Genomic DNA, 18068 nt, shown 5'->3' on the forward strand with positions numbered 1-18068 from the left:
TCAACACGAGGAAGAATGGGTTAGCATCTGGAGCCTTCTAACAGTGCAGTAAGCTGTTGGAGATGGTGGGCTCCCTGTCTTTGGGAAGATCCCAGCAGAAGCCAGATGCGAGCCTCTTAGGGATGCTGTAGAAGGATTTTTGCATGGATTAGGGGGTGGAGAATATCCATGATTATCCAGCTGTGTTCTGAGGAGTCCCAGGGTTTCTTGGCTATGCTTGAGGGGCTGGGTTGCTGAGGAAAGGGGAGAGAAATGCTAATATATAAAATTCTAGCCTTCATTGCGACTTCAATCAAATTATAGTAACTAAGGCCAAGTGAATGCTTATTGTATTACACAGATTAATTTACTGGTTCCAGGAAGAGATGCCCAGACAAACTACACAGGAGTGACTGTGTCCCATTAGCTACTGTCATTCTACACCACACGAGGAGCCTGAACTCTTCCAAACAAAATCATCTTGCTTTGGATCAAGTACCTCAGAGGCTGGAAGATGGGGTCTGCTGCTTACTGAAGGGCTGAATCCCCAACTTCCTGAATTTATGCTCCTTCCCTCCTACTTCTCCTTTTTCCTTTCTCTTTCCCTCTTTCTTTCTGGCACTGAGACCAACCAAATGGCCTCTTCCTTCCTACCCAAATTCTCTTAATTGCAGGGAAATCTACCTGGGATTGTTTGAACCAGAGCAAATGTGACAGTCCCCACTCATGCTTTATACACAGAGATATAGGTCCATCTCTCTACTAGGCCTTCCTAGGAAAAAAAAATCTTAAAGATCCCAAACCCATTTGTATAACAACAGATTATGATCAGGCAGGTGGTTTGTAAAAAACCCCATCTCAATGAATATTGTGTTCTGGGTCCTAAGCCCTATTTTTGGTGATTTAACATAAATTATCTGTGAGACACTATGACAAAGGCATCATTGCCTGCAGTTACTTATCAGAGGATGAACCCGAGGCTCAGAGCATCCATGTGACCTCTCCAAGGTTCCTGTGTCTACTGAATGAGCAGCCTGGAATGACCAGGAAGCTTATCATCATCGCCTTCTCCATGAAGGAACAATAATGACACAAAATGAACTTGCGCAGTGCCCTGTGTGCACGCTGGCTTTGCTAGAGGCACAGTGCCATGCTCCTGTTCCCCTCTGGTCCCTACTGACCATGCTGCTCCCTCCACACCTTCTCACTCCTCCTTAGTCATCCCTTGAATCCCACCTCTTCCAGGAAGTCTTCCCTGACGCACCTTCTCTCCTCTTCTTGTGCGCTCTCAAAGTACCACCCTGTCCCGGCACTTCTCACACTGATGACAACCTCCTGCCTGTCCACACCCCTCAACAGACAAGCACTGTGAGAGTCGGGCTTCGATCTGCACTGCTGCCCCAGATCACTGGCCCTGTGGCTGATGACTATTTGAATGACTATCTGCCGAGTGGATGAACGTGTCTTGAGACTTGGCGCCTGCCACTGGAGCCCTTTCCCACCTGGGATCCACAGTCCAATGGAGAGGTCCCTGACTTCCTCTCTTTAGGAGGACCACTATCAGTACGCTTCTCACGGCTCCAATGACCTCTTCCCAGAACTGAGAGCAGTCGGCTTTGGGCCAGATCCAAGGTCTTACCCTTTCCCTCTGGCAGTGTTTGCAAATAACACTGGGCAGGCGGCAAGGGACCAGGGGTGCAGAGATGTGTTTCCAGGCTGTATGTTACAGACTCCTGCTCTAGCCCCTCTCACTTTGGGCCGGCCGGGCCGGAGGCGGCTGACTGCAACAGGGCCCAGGGACCTGCCACCTCGGTTTATGGGTACTGGCTGCACTTGCTCCCCTGTTCTCAGTGCCCAGAAAACACTCCAGCTGTCTTTGTCCCCACTGCCACTGCCTCTGCTCAGAGCCCCACCGCCACCTTTTTTGCCTGGGATGCAGCGATGGCCTCTACCTAGGCTCCCTGCTTCTAGTCTAGACACTTCCATTCTATTCTCCACCCAGAGAAACTTTTCTCAAATGTAAACCTGACCATGTTTGAAGCCCTCTGGGGACTCTTCACGGCCAACAGTATTCAATTTAAATGCCCAAGCATAGCCAAGGCCCCGCAAGGGTCAGCTTCATTCTCTGCCCTTCTCCCGATTCGCCTCTGCTCCAGTAGAGAAACCACCAGCATGTCCTTTGCGAACTCTCTACTTGGCTCTTCAGGTCTGGTCCTTCATTCTGCTCTTTTTGTAAATATTTATTGAGTGTTCATTATGTGCTTGCTGCTCTGCTGGGGTGAATGGTACAGGTAGAGTGTCTAACAGTCTTATACTTGGGGGAAAAAGACGGAAAAAATGACATGAATAAAGTAATTGTGGACAGCATGTATGTGCCAATGAAAAGAAAATAGGGCACCTCACAGAGAGTGAGGTAAAGGGTTACCTGAGGCTGGGACAGGCCGGGTGTGCCAGGAATTGAAAAGCAAGTGCAAAGGCCCTGAGGAGGGTGGGGGAGCCTGGGATGGTGGAAGGAACACAAAGGTGGTGGGTGCGGGCTCAGTGTCAAGGGGAGAGTTTTGGGGGGGACATGTGGGGTGAGCCTTAGAGAAGGCCGCTCTCCCTGCACCCGGGCAGACTGTCCTCTCACCGTCTCTGACACTGTCACATGGTGAGCTCCATCTCCAGGGCCTGGAGCAGCCTCTAATTTCAACCGTGGTGCCCTGCATGGCACCTGGCAGGTGGCCAGCTCTCATAAGTGCTTATTCACCAAGTAAATGCAGCCACAGATTCCAAGAAGGACCACGGAAGATTTCTCCCCTCTGATGATCCACCAGGGGAGACTGGTGTAGGAAGGGCTGGTGAGTCACTGTTAAAGGCAGTTCCACTTCGTAAGGCATTGAGCAGCACACCACGGGAACTCACCCCTACAGAGATTAACGGATGACATCACCCTGCAAGGCTTTGTATTTGAGCCTCTTCCATGGAGGAAAAAAAAAAAAGGGAGCAGGAAAACAGTTTATATTTAATGTTTGGGGGAAAAGTGCTGAATGGGCACTCAAATATTGATGATGATAACAAATTCTGACTTGAGTGAAAAGAACGGAAGGAAAACTCAGAATAACACAGTGTCTGTGGAGACCTCTAAGGGCGTCCCAGAGTCTGAGATGGAGGTCAAGAGCTTAATGGGTTTGTTTCCTCTCTGGTGAGTGGAAAAGAAGGGCAGAGGCTGAGGAAGGCACGGAGGGTGACTAGAGAAAGGCTGGAGATTGAGGGGATGATGCTGTGACCTGGGGGTAAGTGACAGAGAGCAAGAGTGGCCGTGCTACTGGTCATCTTGATAAAGGGCCAGGTAGGTGTATGCTGGCAGAGCTTCCCACTCCGCCCCGCCCCCACCCGCACTAGAGCCTAAAAGAATCCTCCTGACATCCAAGAATACAAACAACACTTCCAGCATCCTTCCAGCCTGCCTCCTACTTCCCCGCTGCTCGGCATCTCCTGCTCTCCACCTTTCCTATCAGCCCCTGGGCAAACGGTCCATCCTTCCGGTCCTCACAGCAAACCTGCCTGGCCTCAGGACATCCGTGCCAGCACCTTCATCCACCTGGAATACGCTTCCTTTGCTGTTCTTTTCCTCTTTCCAGCCTTTACTGCAGTATGTGTATGTTTAGTCACTCAGTCGTATCTGACTCTTTGTGACCTTTGAACTATAGCCTGCCAGGCTCCTGTCCATGGGCTCTTCCAGGCAAGAATACTGAAGTGGGCTGCTCTTTCCTCACAGGGTATCTTTCCGACCCAGGGATCAAACCCACATCTCCTGTGTCTCCTGCATTGCAGGTGGATTCTTTACCCACTGAGCCATCAGGGAAGGCTTACTGCAGTATAGTTGGTATACAAAAAATGACACATAATTAAAACAATCTAGTGAGTTTGGCTATATTTATGTACCCATGCTACTATGACCACGTTTAAGGTATTAAAGATAACCATCGCCTCCAAAACTTTCTTGGTTTTTCCTTTGTGTGTGTGTGTGTATATGTGGTAAGATCACTTAATGTGAAATCTACACTCTTAAATATATTTGTAGAGGGCATCTCTGGAACTAACTGCACCTTTATAGCCCCTGAACATCAACTCCTCATGACTCCCTCTCCCCAGCTCCTGGTAGCCACCATTCTGTTGTCAGCATCAATACGTGGAACTAGTTCAGAAGCCTCGTATTGAGAACTTGTGCAGTATTTGTCCTTCTGTGACTGAGTCATTTCATTAGCACAATGTCTTCCAGGTTCATCCATGTTGTCACAGATGATAAGACTGGCCTTATTTTTAAAGTGGAACAATATTCATTGTGTATGTACATCCTGCCTTTTCCTTATCCATTCACCTGTCAATGGATACTTAGGTTACTTCCATAGCTTGGTTATTAAGAATACTGCTACACTGAACATGGAAATGAAGATACTGCTCCAGGAACCTGATTTCAATTCACTTTAGGGCATATGCCCAGAAGTAGGACTGCCAGATTATATGACAGTTCTACTATTATTATGATTATTTGAGGACCCTCCATACTGTTTTCCATAGCAGCTATACCATTTTACATTCTACCGACAGTGGACAAGGTTTCAACCTCTCTGCGTCTTTGCCAACTCTTATTATCTTTTGTTACCAGCCTTCCTGACAGGTGTGAGGAGGTGCCGCCCCCTTGTGTGACTCTGACTTGTATTCCCCTGATCCTGTGCTCTTCCACAGCTGTCTCTTTCTTGAATTTGAGTCTCAGATAAAATGTCACCTCCTCAGAAGTCCTCCTTGACTTCATATGTCATTATGTAACACGTGCCACTGGCTGATAATTTTTCCTGATAGCTCGTCTAGTCATTGTGTCTTCCCTACTAAAATATTAATATCAGCACCATGAGAGCAGGGATCATTGTCCTGTGAATGAATCCCCAGTGCTCAGAATAAGGCCTTCAATAAATGTTTGTTGACTGACTGAATGAACCAGTTACTCATGTGTTTAATACTAAGGGTCAAGGAAAGGACAGGGAGCAAATATTTATCAAGCATCTAACATAGGGCAAAGATTGAAGGCAGGAAGAGAAGGGGATGACAGAGGATGAGATGGTTGGATGGCATCAAGGACTCAATGGACATGAGTTTGAGCAAATTCCTGGAGATGGTGAAGGATAGGGAAGCCTGGCGTGCTGCAGTCCATGGGGTCACAAAGAGTTGGACACGACATAGCAACTCAACAACAACAGCAACGCAGTGCAGATGCTGACGGAGATGGATCACACATAGTCTCAGTCTCAGAATAGCCCTGTGACAGTTTTTATCTCTATGTGACAGATGAGGAAACTGAAGCACAGAGAGATTGAGTAACTTGCCTGAGATCACAGAAGTGGAAATCAGAAGGGATTAAAGCCCAACCAGGCCAAGCTGACTCCACACACCCTGCCTTTTCCACTACAGTAAGCTGCTTCCCCACATCCTGCTCCTCACAGCTTCAAATCAGTCTCAACTTTGCTTGTACGTGCTGTGGGACAATGAGCAAACTGCAAAACCTCTCTGTGTCTAAAATGTCTTCAACTCTAATTGGGGGGAAAAAAAAGGTTTCTATGAGCATCAAATAAGATATACAAAGAAATTATAAACAGTGAAGAAACAGGATAATAAAGTAGATGCCAGCTATGTCTGTGATCTAGCTATGAAGATATTTTGTGCCACCCCATGTACTGACCCTGAATCCTGGGTCTCCTATGTGGGTGTCTTGTCCACAAAGCCCTCAGAGTCCCCAGGTGTGCAGAGACCCTTTGCTTGTTGTTTCACTGAGTTTTTTCTCACACTGATCCCTCTGCTTGGTAGCTCCCTTCTGACTTCACCTGGTCTGGGCATGCGTATCCCCTCTGCATCCACAAAGATGAGCGTGGAAGTGACCTACTGATGTGTCCCCACCCCCGCTCCACCGCCCTGTTCCCCACTCCAAGGGGGGGATGGCGCCTGGTTCCTCCTGGGCTTGCCCTGAGCCTGGCACAGAGCCAAGCACTGGCAGTCCTTGGCAGACCAGCAGAGAGGCCCCCCTGCCTGCATGGCCAAGCCCTGGGGCCACTCACGTTTTCACTGTTGATGTCAGCCTCACTGGGGCAGCCAAACAACTCCCGTCGCAGGAGGTTCCCATCATACTCCAGGAAGGTCAGGTAGAGGTTGCGGAAAAACTCCACGTGCTTGTTCTTCACCCGCAGCTTCTTGGGGGAGTTCCAGTGAATGACCTGGTGGGCAACAAAGATAGTCAGGCCAGGAGGACCTGTGCTTGTGGGAAGCATGGCTGGGCACTGGTCTAAGCACTATCTTGGGGCCTTCCCATCCATCCATCCATCCATCCACCCACCTGCCCATTCATTCATCCATCCATTCATCATTCAGCATTTATGGTCCGGGGGTTAAGAGCCAGGGTGCTGAAGCCAGACTGCCTGGAGTCAAATCCTGGCTCTGCCCTAGGTAGTGGTTTAATCTTGGGCAGATTGCTGAATCTCTCTGTGCCTCAGTTTCCTCATCTGTGAAACTGAATAGTGACAGCTCCAGCTGAGATCAGTCTTTTAAGCTTTTGCCTCTCAGCTCCAAACCTGTTTTGTGATGCTGAAGCCAGGGCTCTGCAAACTCTACTTCTGCTCTGCCAGCCACTTCCTATTCATGAGAGGGAGACAGTCAGGAGGGGGAGAAAGAAAGACTTGCCCGTTCCTTTTGCTTCCTGTCCCTATGTCCTTTCTCCATACCAGCTGTGGCACTTCCTTCCTTCAGCAGCAGCTAAACCCACTCTGCAGTTTTTCCAAAACTCAGCCCCCGCTTCATGGTCCTTTGTCCCCGCCGGGTGCTGCTGGCTCAGGAGTTGCCTGCAGACCCCACCTCAGAGTGTGGCTTCCAGGCCTGAGCTGGACTAATTTCCACCTCTTCCCTCTGTTCCTTCAGCTCCAGGGGTGGGAACTGCTTCTTGCAATTTTCTATTTTTGCTTTTATAGTTACCAAGTGAACTCTTTACATCTAGTTATCATTTTTAAAGATTAAATTCTCTGTTCAAATAATTGGTATGGTTTTTGCCTCCAGCCAGGACTGACGGATGCACTGTCTCCCAGAGCTGCTGGGAAAAATCAACTCATTAATACATGTAAAGCATGGAAGTACTGCCTGGCGTAGGATGAGTGCTCGGTACATGCAGGTTCTGACTATTAGGTGCCTACATTACACAGAGTTGGGAGATGGCAGAGGCCCCTGTTGGCAGTGCCCATCTGTGACCTGCTGGGGAGATGGGTCCCCAGACAGCTAGTAGAAGGCAATCATGGAGGGAAGATCAAGAAGAAATGGCATCTCTGGAAGGTCAGAGAAGCATCTCTTAGAAGGAGACTTAGCCCTTGCCACAAGCTGGGGCTTGAAGGGTGAAAGAGGGGAGACTCTCTTGAGATATGCCCAATCGGGGCAGAAGGAGGTCCCGGGCCAGACATTAAAATAATTGCATGCGAGCTGGTGACACTCATACCCAGTGGGGATCATGTCTTTGCTGTGAAAGATGCCGGTGCTTGCCAAGTGCTGAGCCAGCAGGAAGGCTGATGGATGTGCATCTGACTCAGGAAACCTGAGCTTCTTCATCAGGGAGAAACTTTAACTAAGGGGGAAGTCAGGGCCAGCCTGTGAGCCTCCCAACAAACAAATTGTAACTTCGCATTCACAAGCCTGCCGGAAACTCTGGAGACACTGTGTCCTTGCTCTAAACGAGCCCATCTGAATCCCACTGTCCATTGTACAAAGATGGTACTTTGACCTGCCCATAGTTCACAGCAGTCAGGGTGCAGAGCTGAGACACAAACCCAGCTCTGAACCCCAGACCCCAGGTTCCTGAGTGCTGTCGTGGTCTGTGTCAGTGGCTGAGAGTTCTACAGGTGTGGAGAGGGAAACCTGCAGAGGAGACGGTTTGCTCACAATCACGTGGTGAGCTTGGACCAGGCCAGGGCTACGAAGAGGATACGGGCCTCCTGGTGCTCCCCCACTGCCTCCCACCCTCCACTTACTCCCGGCCATCTCGCATCCCATTATGCCTCATTCTGTTGTGTCTGCCCAGGGATCTAGATTTGTGTATCATCTAAGGCAAAATATGAGGTTATATAAAAAGCAGCAAAAGTTAAAGGAAGGTAGGGGGAGAAGATGGTGGATCACTAGCAGGCCAAGGGGGTTTTAGAAAACCCTAGGAACTTGGCTTCACTAGTGGCTCAGACGGTAAAGAATCTGCCTGCAGTGCAGGAGATCTGGGTTCAATCTCTGGGTCAGGAAGATCTCCTGGAGAAAGGAATGGCTACCCACTCCAGTATTCTTGCTTGGAGAATCCCATGGACAATGGAGCCTAGTGGGTTGCAGTCCATGGGGTCCCAAAGAGTTGGATGTGTCTGAACGACTAAGCACGCATGAACCAGGCTGCCCTGTGATAGGTAAGTGCACTCAAAGTCTATTAATATATATTCAGATTTACCTTTGCCACCTAGGATTTAATCATCAGAACACATAACACTCCATTCCCCTTTGCTAGGCTCTATAGAAGTAAGTAAAATATCTATTGTTTACCTAACACTGATTATATGCTAGGCATAGGCCAGGGCTGCTGGTGTGTGTGTGTGTGTGTGTAAACTTTCACATTCAGTCCTCAAAACAACCTGGCAATTTTTTCCTGTTATCATTCGTATTTTACAGGCAATAATCCTGAGTGTCTCTCAGTAAGCAGCAAATCCTAATTCTAAATTGGGTCTTACTCCCAAATCTTTTTCTTTCTACCACATCATTCATTCATTCAAAAAAATATTAGAATGAGCAATAACTCTGTGTCAGGTACTGACAGGGTCTGTGACTGCAGTTCGTGCATGTGCTAAGTCACTTCAGTTGTGTCTGACTCTTTGTGACCCCATGGACTGTGGCTCTCCAGACTCCATGGGATTCTCCAGGCAAGAATACTGGAGTGGGCTGACATGCCCTCCTCCAGGGGAATCTTCCCAACCCAGGGATGGAACTCATGTTTCTTAGGTCTCCTGAATTGGCTGCAGTGATGTACTCAAAAGATCAAAGTTCTATTTCTGGAATTTACAACTGAGGGGAAGAGGAGGATATTACATAACCATCCATTAAGTATGACGTGTGCTTTTTAAAGAGATGGTAAAGAGAGGCTGTTGGTGGTCATTTTTGGGCTGGGTCACTGCAAGTTTAGAGAAACTAAGACACAGAGGGAGAAGGGGACTTGCCCAGAGTCACAGCAGAGGGAGAAGCAGGGCCCAGCTCTGCCTCCCAGGCCACTGCTCCTGCCACTAGTCATCAGCCTGCTTCTGAAACTCCGACTCAGGATGAGGATTTCTGATAATTCTGATCAGCACATGTCTGACTACTGAGAAATGTCATTTCCTGGTCCCTTGAGGGGCAGAATCACCCATCATCGCTAGCTCAGGGGAAGCAAGTTGGTGGTGTAGATGGTATACACTGACAAGCTTTCACCTATGAGAGAAACTGATGCTGGGAATGTGCCCCAAAAACATTTTTGCAAGTACTTCTGAGTCTCTGAAAACCGATCTTAACTTATTCTGCTTGCTGGGACACATTAGCACAGTAATAAAAATATTACTAATATTAGCAGCTAACATATATTGGATGCTTGCTATGTGCCAAGCACTGCTCTGGACACTTCACTTTTCATAGCTCATTGGTCCTTTACTTAATACTACAAGTGATATTCTCAAGATCCCATCTTACAGGTAAGGGAAGTTCAGCAAATCTCCCCGAGCCACATAGCTAGAGAGTGGGAGATGCAGGATTCGAACCCACAGAGGTAGAGACATTAAGAATCTCTCTCTCTCTCTTATTTCTCCCATGCGATCATCAAATGACTGATTACAGCAATGAATATGAGATCTTCAGATTACAGGATGAGAAATGATACCTGCTCTCCCCTCCTGAATGTAGAGACTGCACCCAAACCTGGAATACAAAGGCTGCAGGGTGACTTAGCGCTTCTTAGATACACAAGCTGAACCTCCAACTGAGAGGGAAGTTGAGGGGTGGCATCCACATTGCATGGCAGGTGGGCTGCAGAAGCTGCCAGGCACTAGGGGCCCCAGGGGTGTGATCTGATTGGATCTGAAAAGTCTGTAAAGGCTGAAAATATGTGCCGCCTTAGAGTCAGCCTGAGATAAGCCTGAGAAGTTGATGGAAATTGACTACTGTCCAGGAAACTTAAACAGTATCTGAGAAGACCCGGAAGTCAATGTGATTAAAGGAGAAACAAACTGTCACCCATCAAGGGTGCAGGAAAAAGCATCTCAAAGATTGAAACAAGACCCTGGTACAAGGATAAGGCTATGGGAAGAGCGTAGCCAATACTTTGACTTCTGAAGTACTTGGGACCCACAAGTGAAAGCGTTGGTCACTCAGCTGTGTCTGACTGTGTGTGCGCGTGGACTACAGCCTGCCAGGCTCCTCTGTCCATGGGATTCTTCAGGCAAGAATACTGGAGTGGGTTGCCATGCCCTCATCTTCCTGACCCAGGGATCAAACCTGGGTCTCCTGCATTTCAGGTGGATCCTTTACCATCTGAGGCACCAGGGAAGCCCTCTGGAACCCACAGGGCTCATAAAAATAATAGATGGTGCAAAACTGCTAAGAAATCAGAACCTGTGTCCAAATGCCAGGTAAATAAGAACACAGGGCTAATGTGTTCCAAATTACTGAGATAAAGAGTATTTGGAAAATGGGTCTCTGTCTCAAAACCTCCACTGACTTTCTTGGTTTACAGAATAACAACTATCCTCTTTAGATCGGCAGTGAAAACTGTTCCACTTAAAAATTACAACTCTAACTCCAGGAGAAAAGAACTTTCTGGTATTTCTTGAACATGTCTTCCATGACTCAGTGCCTTTGCATATGTCCCCCCGCCCCCAGAATATCCTTATTTCTTCTCTACCATACACAAGCCTGCTTATCCTTCATGGATGAGCTCATGTAATTCTCTCTTTGATGACTTTCTGTAATTCTCTCCTTGATGACTCATGTCAGAAGGTTGCCTCTGAGCAGTCTTTCTGTCTTCCCTATTTTTCATTCCTAACATTGATTTTGTTTGTAATTGCAATGTCCCTAGCCCCCGTGAGTGGCTCACGATTCATTCAAGATCCAGCTAATCATCATGATTCTACTCTGATTTCCCAGACTACCTTGCTGCTAGGGGAGGCCATGTGGCCCAGGATTGCTCAAAATGAGATGGCAAAGCATATATTTGATTTCTTAGTCATAAGGTTCAGATATCATTCTCCTACCCGCTCACCTTTCTGTTGTGAATAGAGATGTGAAGATTGGCACTATGACCACCATTCTGTGACTGTGAGGTCAACACACTGCTAATCTACAAACCAATTCTATAGGTGCTTACACCAGAACTCTCAGGCAAGAAATTCAAACCCCCTATTTTATTTTTAGCCACTACAAATTGGGTTTTCTGATTTTCATTGTGAGCATTCGTAATATAACACCCAAGGCAGTTGTTGGGTCCTTCCTTAATGCTCTTATATTTAATTCTATTAGAGAACTCATTGCATGCTCTTGTAATTATTTATTTACATTCCTGCACCTGGCAGCATTGGCATAGGAATTTCTGAACCAGCAGGGACCATGACTTATTATTCTTTCTGAGTGCCATACAGCCTGCCAGGTAGTTAGTATTCAGTAGTTGCAATCTCATTCAAGAATGGAAATCATGATGATGACATTCTCAATAATCCTCATTTTCTGTCTGTCTACAGCAAATCAGTTATAAAAGCCCTATTCATGTGGGCTTTAGAATGGAGAAACACAATTCTCTTTTCTTCGTCTAAGGACCAAACAGCTTGCCATTTTCTCCTGAAGGAGTTTAAACTCCTCTGTTCTTCCCTTGTCTGGTATTTCAAGAAGGACAATGGTCTCACAAGTTCCTTTCCTTGTCATCTTTAGGATTATGATGCATGCTAGAAAAGAACAAGACACACACCTTATCCGAGTCTCAGCTCCAGCTCTTATCTGCAAGGTGGCTTGGACATGGCTGCCTAGTATCATGAAGATAGTCCCTCATCTATAAAAGGGACTAAAAGCAACTGCCTTTCAGTGTGTGGTCAAGACCAGGGCTGAGGGATTGATGGGCATGAAGGCATTTCACTTGTGTTTATTAAATTACAAAATAAACCTGGTTTTAGACCTCATGAAACAGCCACCTTATCAACTAGGAAGGCTGGATGAAAACAGGAAAGCAAAGAGGAATCAGCAATAAGACTTAAGAGGATAAACTGCAGGTTGAGGGAGCCAGGGGCAGAACGGTAGGATGCAGGCAGACAACACAGCCCAGAGGAAGGTCCTCCTGGTAGAACCTCAAGAAGGGGCTATGCAGGAAGGCAGACACTCAGGTAGATTTAACTCCTTGGGCAGAGACTGGAGAGTGCTGAAAGGCAGGGGAGAGAGGCAAATGTTACCTTTGCTTTTCCCAACTCTGTCATCCAAACAACTTAACATATCTGCACCTCTATTTTCCAATCTGTTAAAAGGAATTATCAATAACAATACATGCTTCAGAGGACCAGTGAGACAAGAAATGGAAAGGTGTCCGCTGTGGAGCCTGAAACAGACCGGCACTCAGTGTGCAGGAGTCTCAGGAATATATGTGATCTGTCCCCATGGGATTGTCTTTAAAGTGATGCTGACCCTCAGGCTGTACTTACACCTAGACCGTTGGTTCTGTGAATGCGAGACCTGCGTTTGCCCGTCTCCACACGCACAGTGGCAGTGTTTGGTCAGTGTTTCCTGACTGCCACGGAATCCACTTCCATTTCCTGCTCCCCAACCATCAACTGCTAAAGATTCTATTCCAGTTCTCCCCCTTCTCTTTTCTCATTCCTGACAAGTGCCAGGTAGCTGCTATTAAATAAAACGGTGTCCTTGATACTCAAGACTACAAGCCTCAGATCCTCTGTGACTCTCCTCCTCCTTTTACAAAGGTTCCTGTTGCTTCTTGGTTTTCACAAGTCCCAGAAAAAATTCTCCCCAGACAAAAATGCATCATTACCCAGGAAAGGGGAAGAAAGACCAAACTAGTGATTACTTAGCTCCCTCATCTGGAAAATGTAGACACTTAGGCCAGGGCATGCACCTGAGGCCTGTCTTACAGCTGATCATGTCTAGTCTGTCATCTGTAACATTTCTCATTTTTCCCTGCCTGAGGTGGTAGAGGTTGAGGAGAGGCAAAAAAAAAAAAAAAAAAAAAACCAAACCAGGAAAGCAGATAGCTTTGAAAATACTCAGGGCTGGGAGGGTCATAACTCTAAGAAGATTCAGTTATGTTCTCTAACATTCATCATGTTCAATGTTTTGTTTTGTTTGCTATAAAAATGGGAATACCAATCAACTTGAACTGGATTCTGTCTGGTCTATCTGAAGAATTCCAGATGGACCTCTGAGAGCCAGAAGTGGGAAAGTGATGCACTCAGCACAAGGATCTTCTATGACGTTGCCTAACATGGCTTCTCTGCAATGACTCGACCTGTGGATGGGGACCTGCCCTATGTGTTCTCTGCAGAGGGAATTAATTACTAAAACTTTACACTAAGTCCCCTATATCCAAACATATGAACAAGAGCACGTGCGTAAGTCCAACCAAGTTAGCATAGGCACCCAAATAACACAACTGGCTATATAGTACTGTAATAGGATTATAATACTTTCCACACAAATAATACATAAAAAACAAACAAACACAAAAAATAAAACATTTTTCATCTTACAGTACAGTACCTTGAAAAGTATAGCAGTGCCAACTACATCACTGCTGCTGTTAATGCTTACTTCTGGACATCCTGGGCTTGAAATAAAGATACTAAACTATTGTACTCTATACAGTGCTGTCAGTCAGTCAGTAGTCACTCAGTCATGTCTGACTCTTTGCGACCCCATGAACCATAGCACGCCAGACCTCCCTGTCCATCACCAACTCCTGGAGTTCACCCAAACTCATGTCCATTGAGTTGGTGATGCCATCCAACCATTTCATCCTCTGTCCTCCCCTTCTCCTCCAGCCCTCAATCTTTCCCAGCATCAGGGTCTTTTCAGATGAGTCAGTTCTTCACATCAGGTGGCCAAAGTATTGGAGCTTCAGCTTCAACGTCAGTCCTTCCAATGAACACCTGGGACTGATCTCCTTTTGGATGGACTGGTTGGATCTCCTTGCTGTCCAAGGGACTCTCAAGAGTCTTCTCCAACACCACAGCTCAAAAGCATTAATTCTTCGGTGCTCAGCTTTCCTTATAGTCCAACTCTCACATCCATACATGACTATTGGAAAAACCATGGCCTTGACTAGACGGACCTTTGTTGACAAAGTAATGTCTCTGCTTTTCAATATGCTGTCTAGGTTGGTCATAACTTTCCTTCCAAGGAGTAAGTGTCTTTTAATTTCATGGCTGCAATCACCATCTGCAGTGATTTTGGAGGCCCCCAAAATAAAGTTAGCCACTGTTTCCACTGTTTCCCCATCTATTCGCCATGAAGTGATGGGACCGGATGCCATGATCTTAGTTTTCTGAATGTTGAGCTTTAAGCCAACTTTTTCACTCTCCACTTTCACTTTCATCAAGAGGCTTTTTAGTTTCTCTTCACTTTCTGCCATAAGGGTGGTGTCATCTGCATATTTGAGGTTATTGATATTTCTCCCGGCAATCTTGATTCCAGCTTATGTTTCTTACAGTCCAGCATTTCTCATGATGTACTCTGCATAGAAGTTAAATTAGCAGGGTGATAATATACAGCCTTGACGTACTCCTTTTCCTATTTGGAACCAGTCTGTTGTTCCATGTCCAGTTCTAACTGTTGCTTCCTGACCTGCATACAGGTTTCTCAAGAGGCAGGTCAGGTGCCTTGGTATTCCCATCTCTTTCAGAATTTTCCACAGTTTATCGTGATCTACACAGTCAAAGGCTTTGGCATAGTCAATAAAGCAGAAATAGATGTTTTTCTGGAACTTTGTTGCATATTCAATGATTCAGCAGATGTTGGCAATTTGATCTCTGGTTCCTCTGCCTTTTCTAAAACCAGCTTGAACATCAGGAAGTTCACAGTTCACATATTGCTGAAGCCTGGCTTGGAGAATTTTGAGCATTACATTACTAACATGTGAGATGAGTGCAATTGTGCAGTAGTTTGAGCATTCTTTGGGATTGGAATGAAAACTGACCTTTTCCAGTCCTGTGGCCACTTCTGTGTTTTTCAAGTTTGCTGACATATTGAGTGCAGCACTTTCAAAGCATCATCTTTTAGGATTTGAAATAGCTCAGCTGGAATGCTATCACCTCCACTAGCTTTGTGCGTAGTGATGCTTCCTAAGGCCCACTTGACTTCGTATTCCAGGATGTCTGGTTCTAGGTGAGTGATCACACTATCGTGATTATCTGGGTCGTGGAGATCTTTTTTGTACAGTTCTTCTGTGTATTGTTGCCACCTCTTCTTAATATCTTCTGCTGTATAGTACTGTATACTGCATACAGTGTACTGCATACAGTGCTGTTCAGGACACAAAAGCACAGCCACTTGTAGAGGATGCACACATGTAACAATGTACATCAGACACATGAACTAACTTACAAGACTGGACATGCAAATGCATGTTCACATTGTTGAAAGTTTACAACTTGAAGGTTCGTCTGTAGAGGACTTACTGTACTCACTTTCAAAGAATCTGCACAGGGCCCTCCAGGGTGTCTCTGTTGATTTGAGGACAGGAAGACAGAAGGAAGTAGGTTCCACCTCCAGAGAGAGGTATGAAGTCTTTAGGTGAGGGATGCTATTAAGGCTGGTTGAGAAGCCAGTTTGGTAGAATGTTAGTAACACCCCCTGAGTCATTGCTTGGAGACTCCGAGAAGGCAGAGCTGGCTTCAGGATCCCAGCAGGCCTGGCTGTCGATTTTCTGTGTGCTCTGTGCTTTCCTTCACAGAACCAGACCTTGCTTTCTTCCGATGATTATAACAGGGCTACTGGTCAGGCTTGACCTGCCAGAGCAAGGGCATGCAACTCAAAGGGCATAACCAATGAGACATTCCAGACCATTCGCGGGCATGAGTCCCAGAAAGGGTCAACAGAGTTGCCCTGCAGGGGCACCGAGGGAGAGAGGGGTCTCTCTCTTCAATTTGAGATCCTGAGTACTAGTCATTTTTATATTCCCTTGCTTGGATTTCTTCACAGTGTTTTCCTGCCTGAAAGGACCAGTTTGATCATTTGTTTTCTTAGTTGATATCTGTATTGTGCACTGGAATATAAGCTTCGGAGAGCAGAGCCCCCACTGTCTGGTTCACCATGTATGATCAGTGCTCAGAACAGTGTCTGGTCCACAGCACACGTGCGATCCGTATTTGTTGAATGACGAAGCTCTACATACTAGCTGCGGAGGCTGCCGGAAGTCACCCTGCCAGGACAGAGGAGGCAGAGAGAGCAAGAAACAGAGAGAGGAGGAGAGGCAGGGAGGGCTCTGTCACTGGAGTGTCCGTGTCTCACTGTGTCAGTGCAGAGGGCAGGGTCCTGAACTCTCATGTTGAGATGTACTGGGAACAAATATGCCTGGCTAAGTGTATTACCAATCATACTAATATCTCTTTCAGTGCATTTATGAATATTACTTGATAATAACAATAATATTTAGCTAAAATAACTGTCACAAAATGAACAAAGGACTTAAAAAGAGTCCTGCATTATAACCCAAAGTACAAAATAAATCTATATGAGCCCATGGGGATATGACTTCATGATCTAAGAAATAAGTATAAATGCGGGAAAGAGACAAAACTCCTTGGAGAAGAACCCCAATGATATACGTAGATTCCACCCCCTCCCCAGGAAGCGGAGATCAATTTTCTCACTTCCAGTGTGGGGTAGGTATCATGACTCACTTCCGAAACAGGAAGAAGGAAAGGGAAACAGTAATTTACAGCACAGAAGCCTGCCAAGGTGGTCCAGTGGCTAAGACTGCAGGGGGCTTGGGTTCGATCCTTGGTCAAGGAACTAGATCCCATATGCTGCAATTAAAGATCTCATATGCCACAACAAAGACCCAGCACAACCAAAAAAACCCACAAAGAATAAAATAAAATATTCAAAAAGAAAAAAAAAAAGGAAAAGGTGGTTATCAACCTTAGTGGTGCCACAGGTAGAGATGAGATTCCTTCAGACAGAATGTCATGAGGAGGGCATTTCACTTCTGAGACAGTCTTGCCAAAGACTTATACAACTTATCAGTCTGATCACGAGAGAATACACATTTGAGGGATATTTATAAACTACCTTATCAGTTCACACCTCCAAAGTATCAAGGTCAATCATCAAAGAAAAACAAAAAAAGACTGAGAAACTGTCAGGGACTAAAGGAGACTATGGACATAAACGGTAGAACTGGTGAAATGAAGCTAACGCCTGAGGGTTTAGTAACAGCAATGCACCCATGTTGGTATGTCAGTTTTGACAAGTTGGCCATTGTTACATAAGATGTTGGCATCCCCAGTGGCTCAGCAGGTAAAGAATCTGCCTGCAATGCAAGAGACACAGCAGATGCGGGTTCTTTCTCTGGGTCAGGAAGATCCCCTGGAAAAGGAAATGGCAACCCACTCCAGTATTCTTGCCTGGGAAACTCCATGGACAGAGGAGCCTGGAGGGCTACAGCCTAGAGGACAGCAGAGTCACACACAACTGAACACACACACACAAGATATGAACATTAGGGAAAACTGGACTCTGCCTGCTACTTTCACATTTTTTCTTCAAGTCTAAAATTCTTCCAAATAAAAGTGTATATTAAAAACAAAAAAAGAGCTCTACAAAGGGACGACAGATTGAGCATACTAAGAACACAAGCATGTGACCAGCAAGAAAACAGCTGAGCTGATACTTCTGTTCCCAACACAAGCTCTTTCTTAGCTACATCTTCAAGTACAGCAATGCCTATCTAATTAGATCTGACAAGAAATTGGTTAAAGAAAAATTAAATCCTCAAGACTACTTCAAAAACAATTTACAACCATGATCGTTAAGGAAGA

At 46.1% G+C, this 18068-nt stretch overlaps 1 protein-coding gene across 2 annotated transcripts in view; it reads right to left on the reverse strand.

Annotated features, from left to right (window-relative positions):
• LARGE1 (LARGE xylosyl- and glucuronyltransferase 1) overlaps nucleotides 1-18068 on the reverse strand; it is a 613949-nt gene that overhangs the window by 51232 nt on the left and 544649 nt on the right. For both annotated transcript variants that reach the window (XM_061417244.1, XM_061417245.1), the window contains exon 10: nucleotides 6072-6227. In XM_061417244.1, coding sequence (XP_061273228.1) covers nucleotides 6072-6227 — 156 coding nt within the window. The remainder of the gene's footprint in view (nucleotides 1-6071; nucleotides 6228-18068) is intronic.

Source organism: Bos javanicus, chromosome 5, assembly GCF_032452875.1.
Source record: "Bos javanicus breed banteng chromosome 5, ARS-OSU_banteng_1.0, whole genome shotgun sequence".
Classification (NCBI taxonomy): Eukaryota; Metazoa; Chordata; class Mammalia; order Artiodactyla; family Bovidae; genus Bos; species Bos javanicus.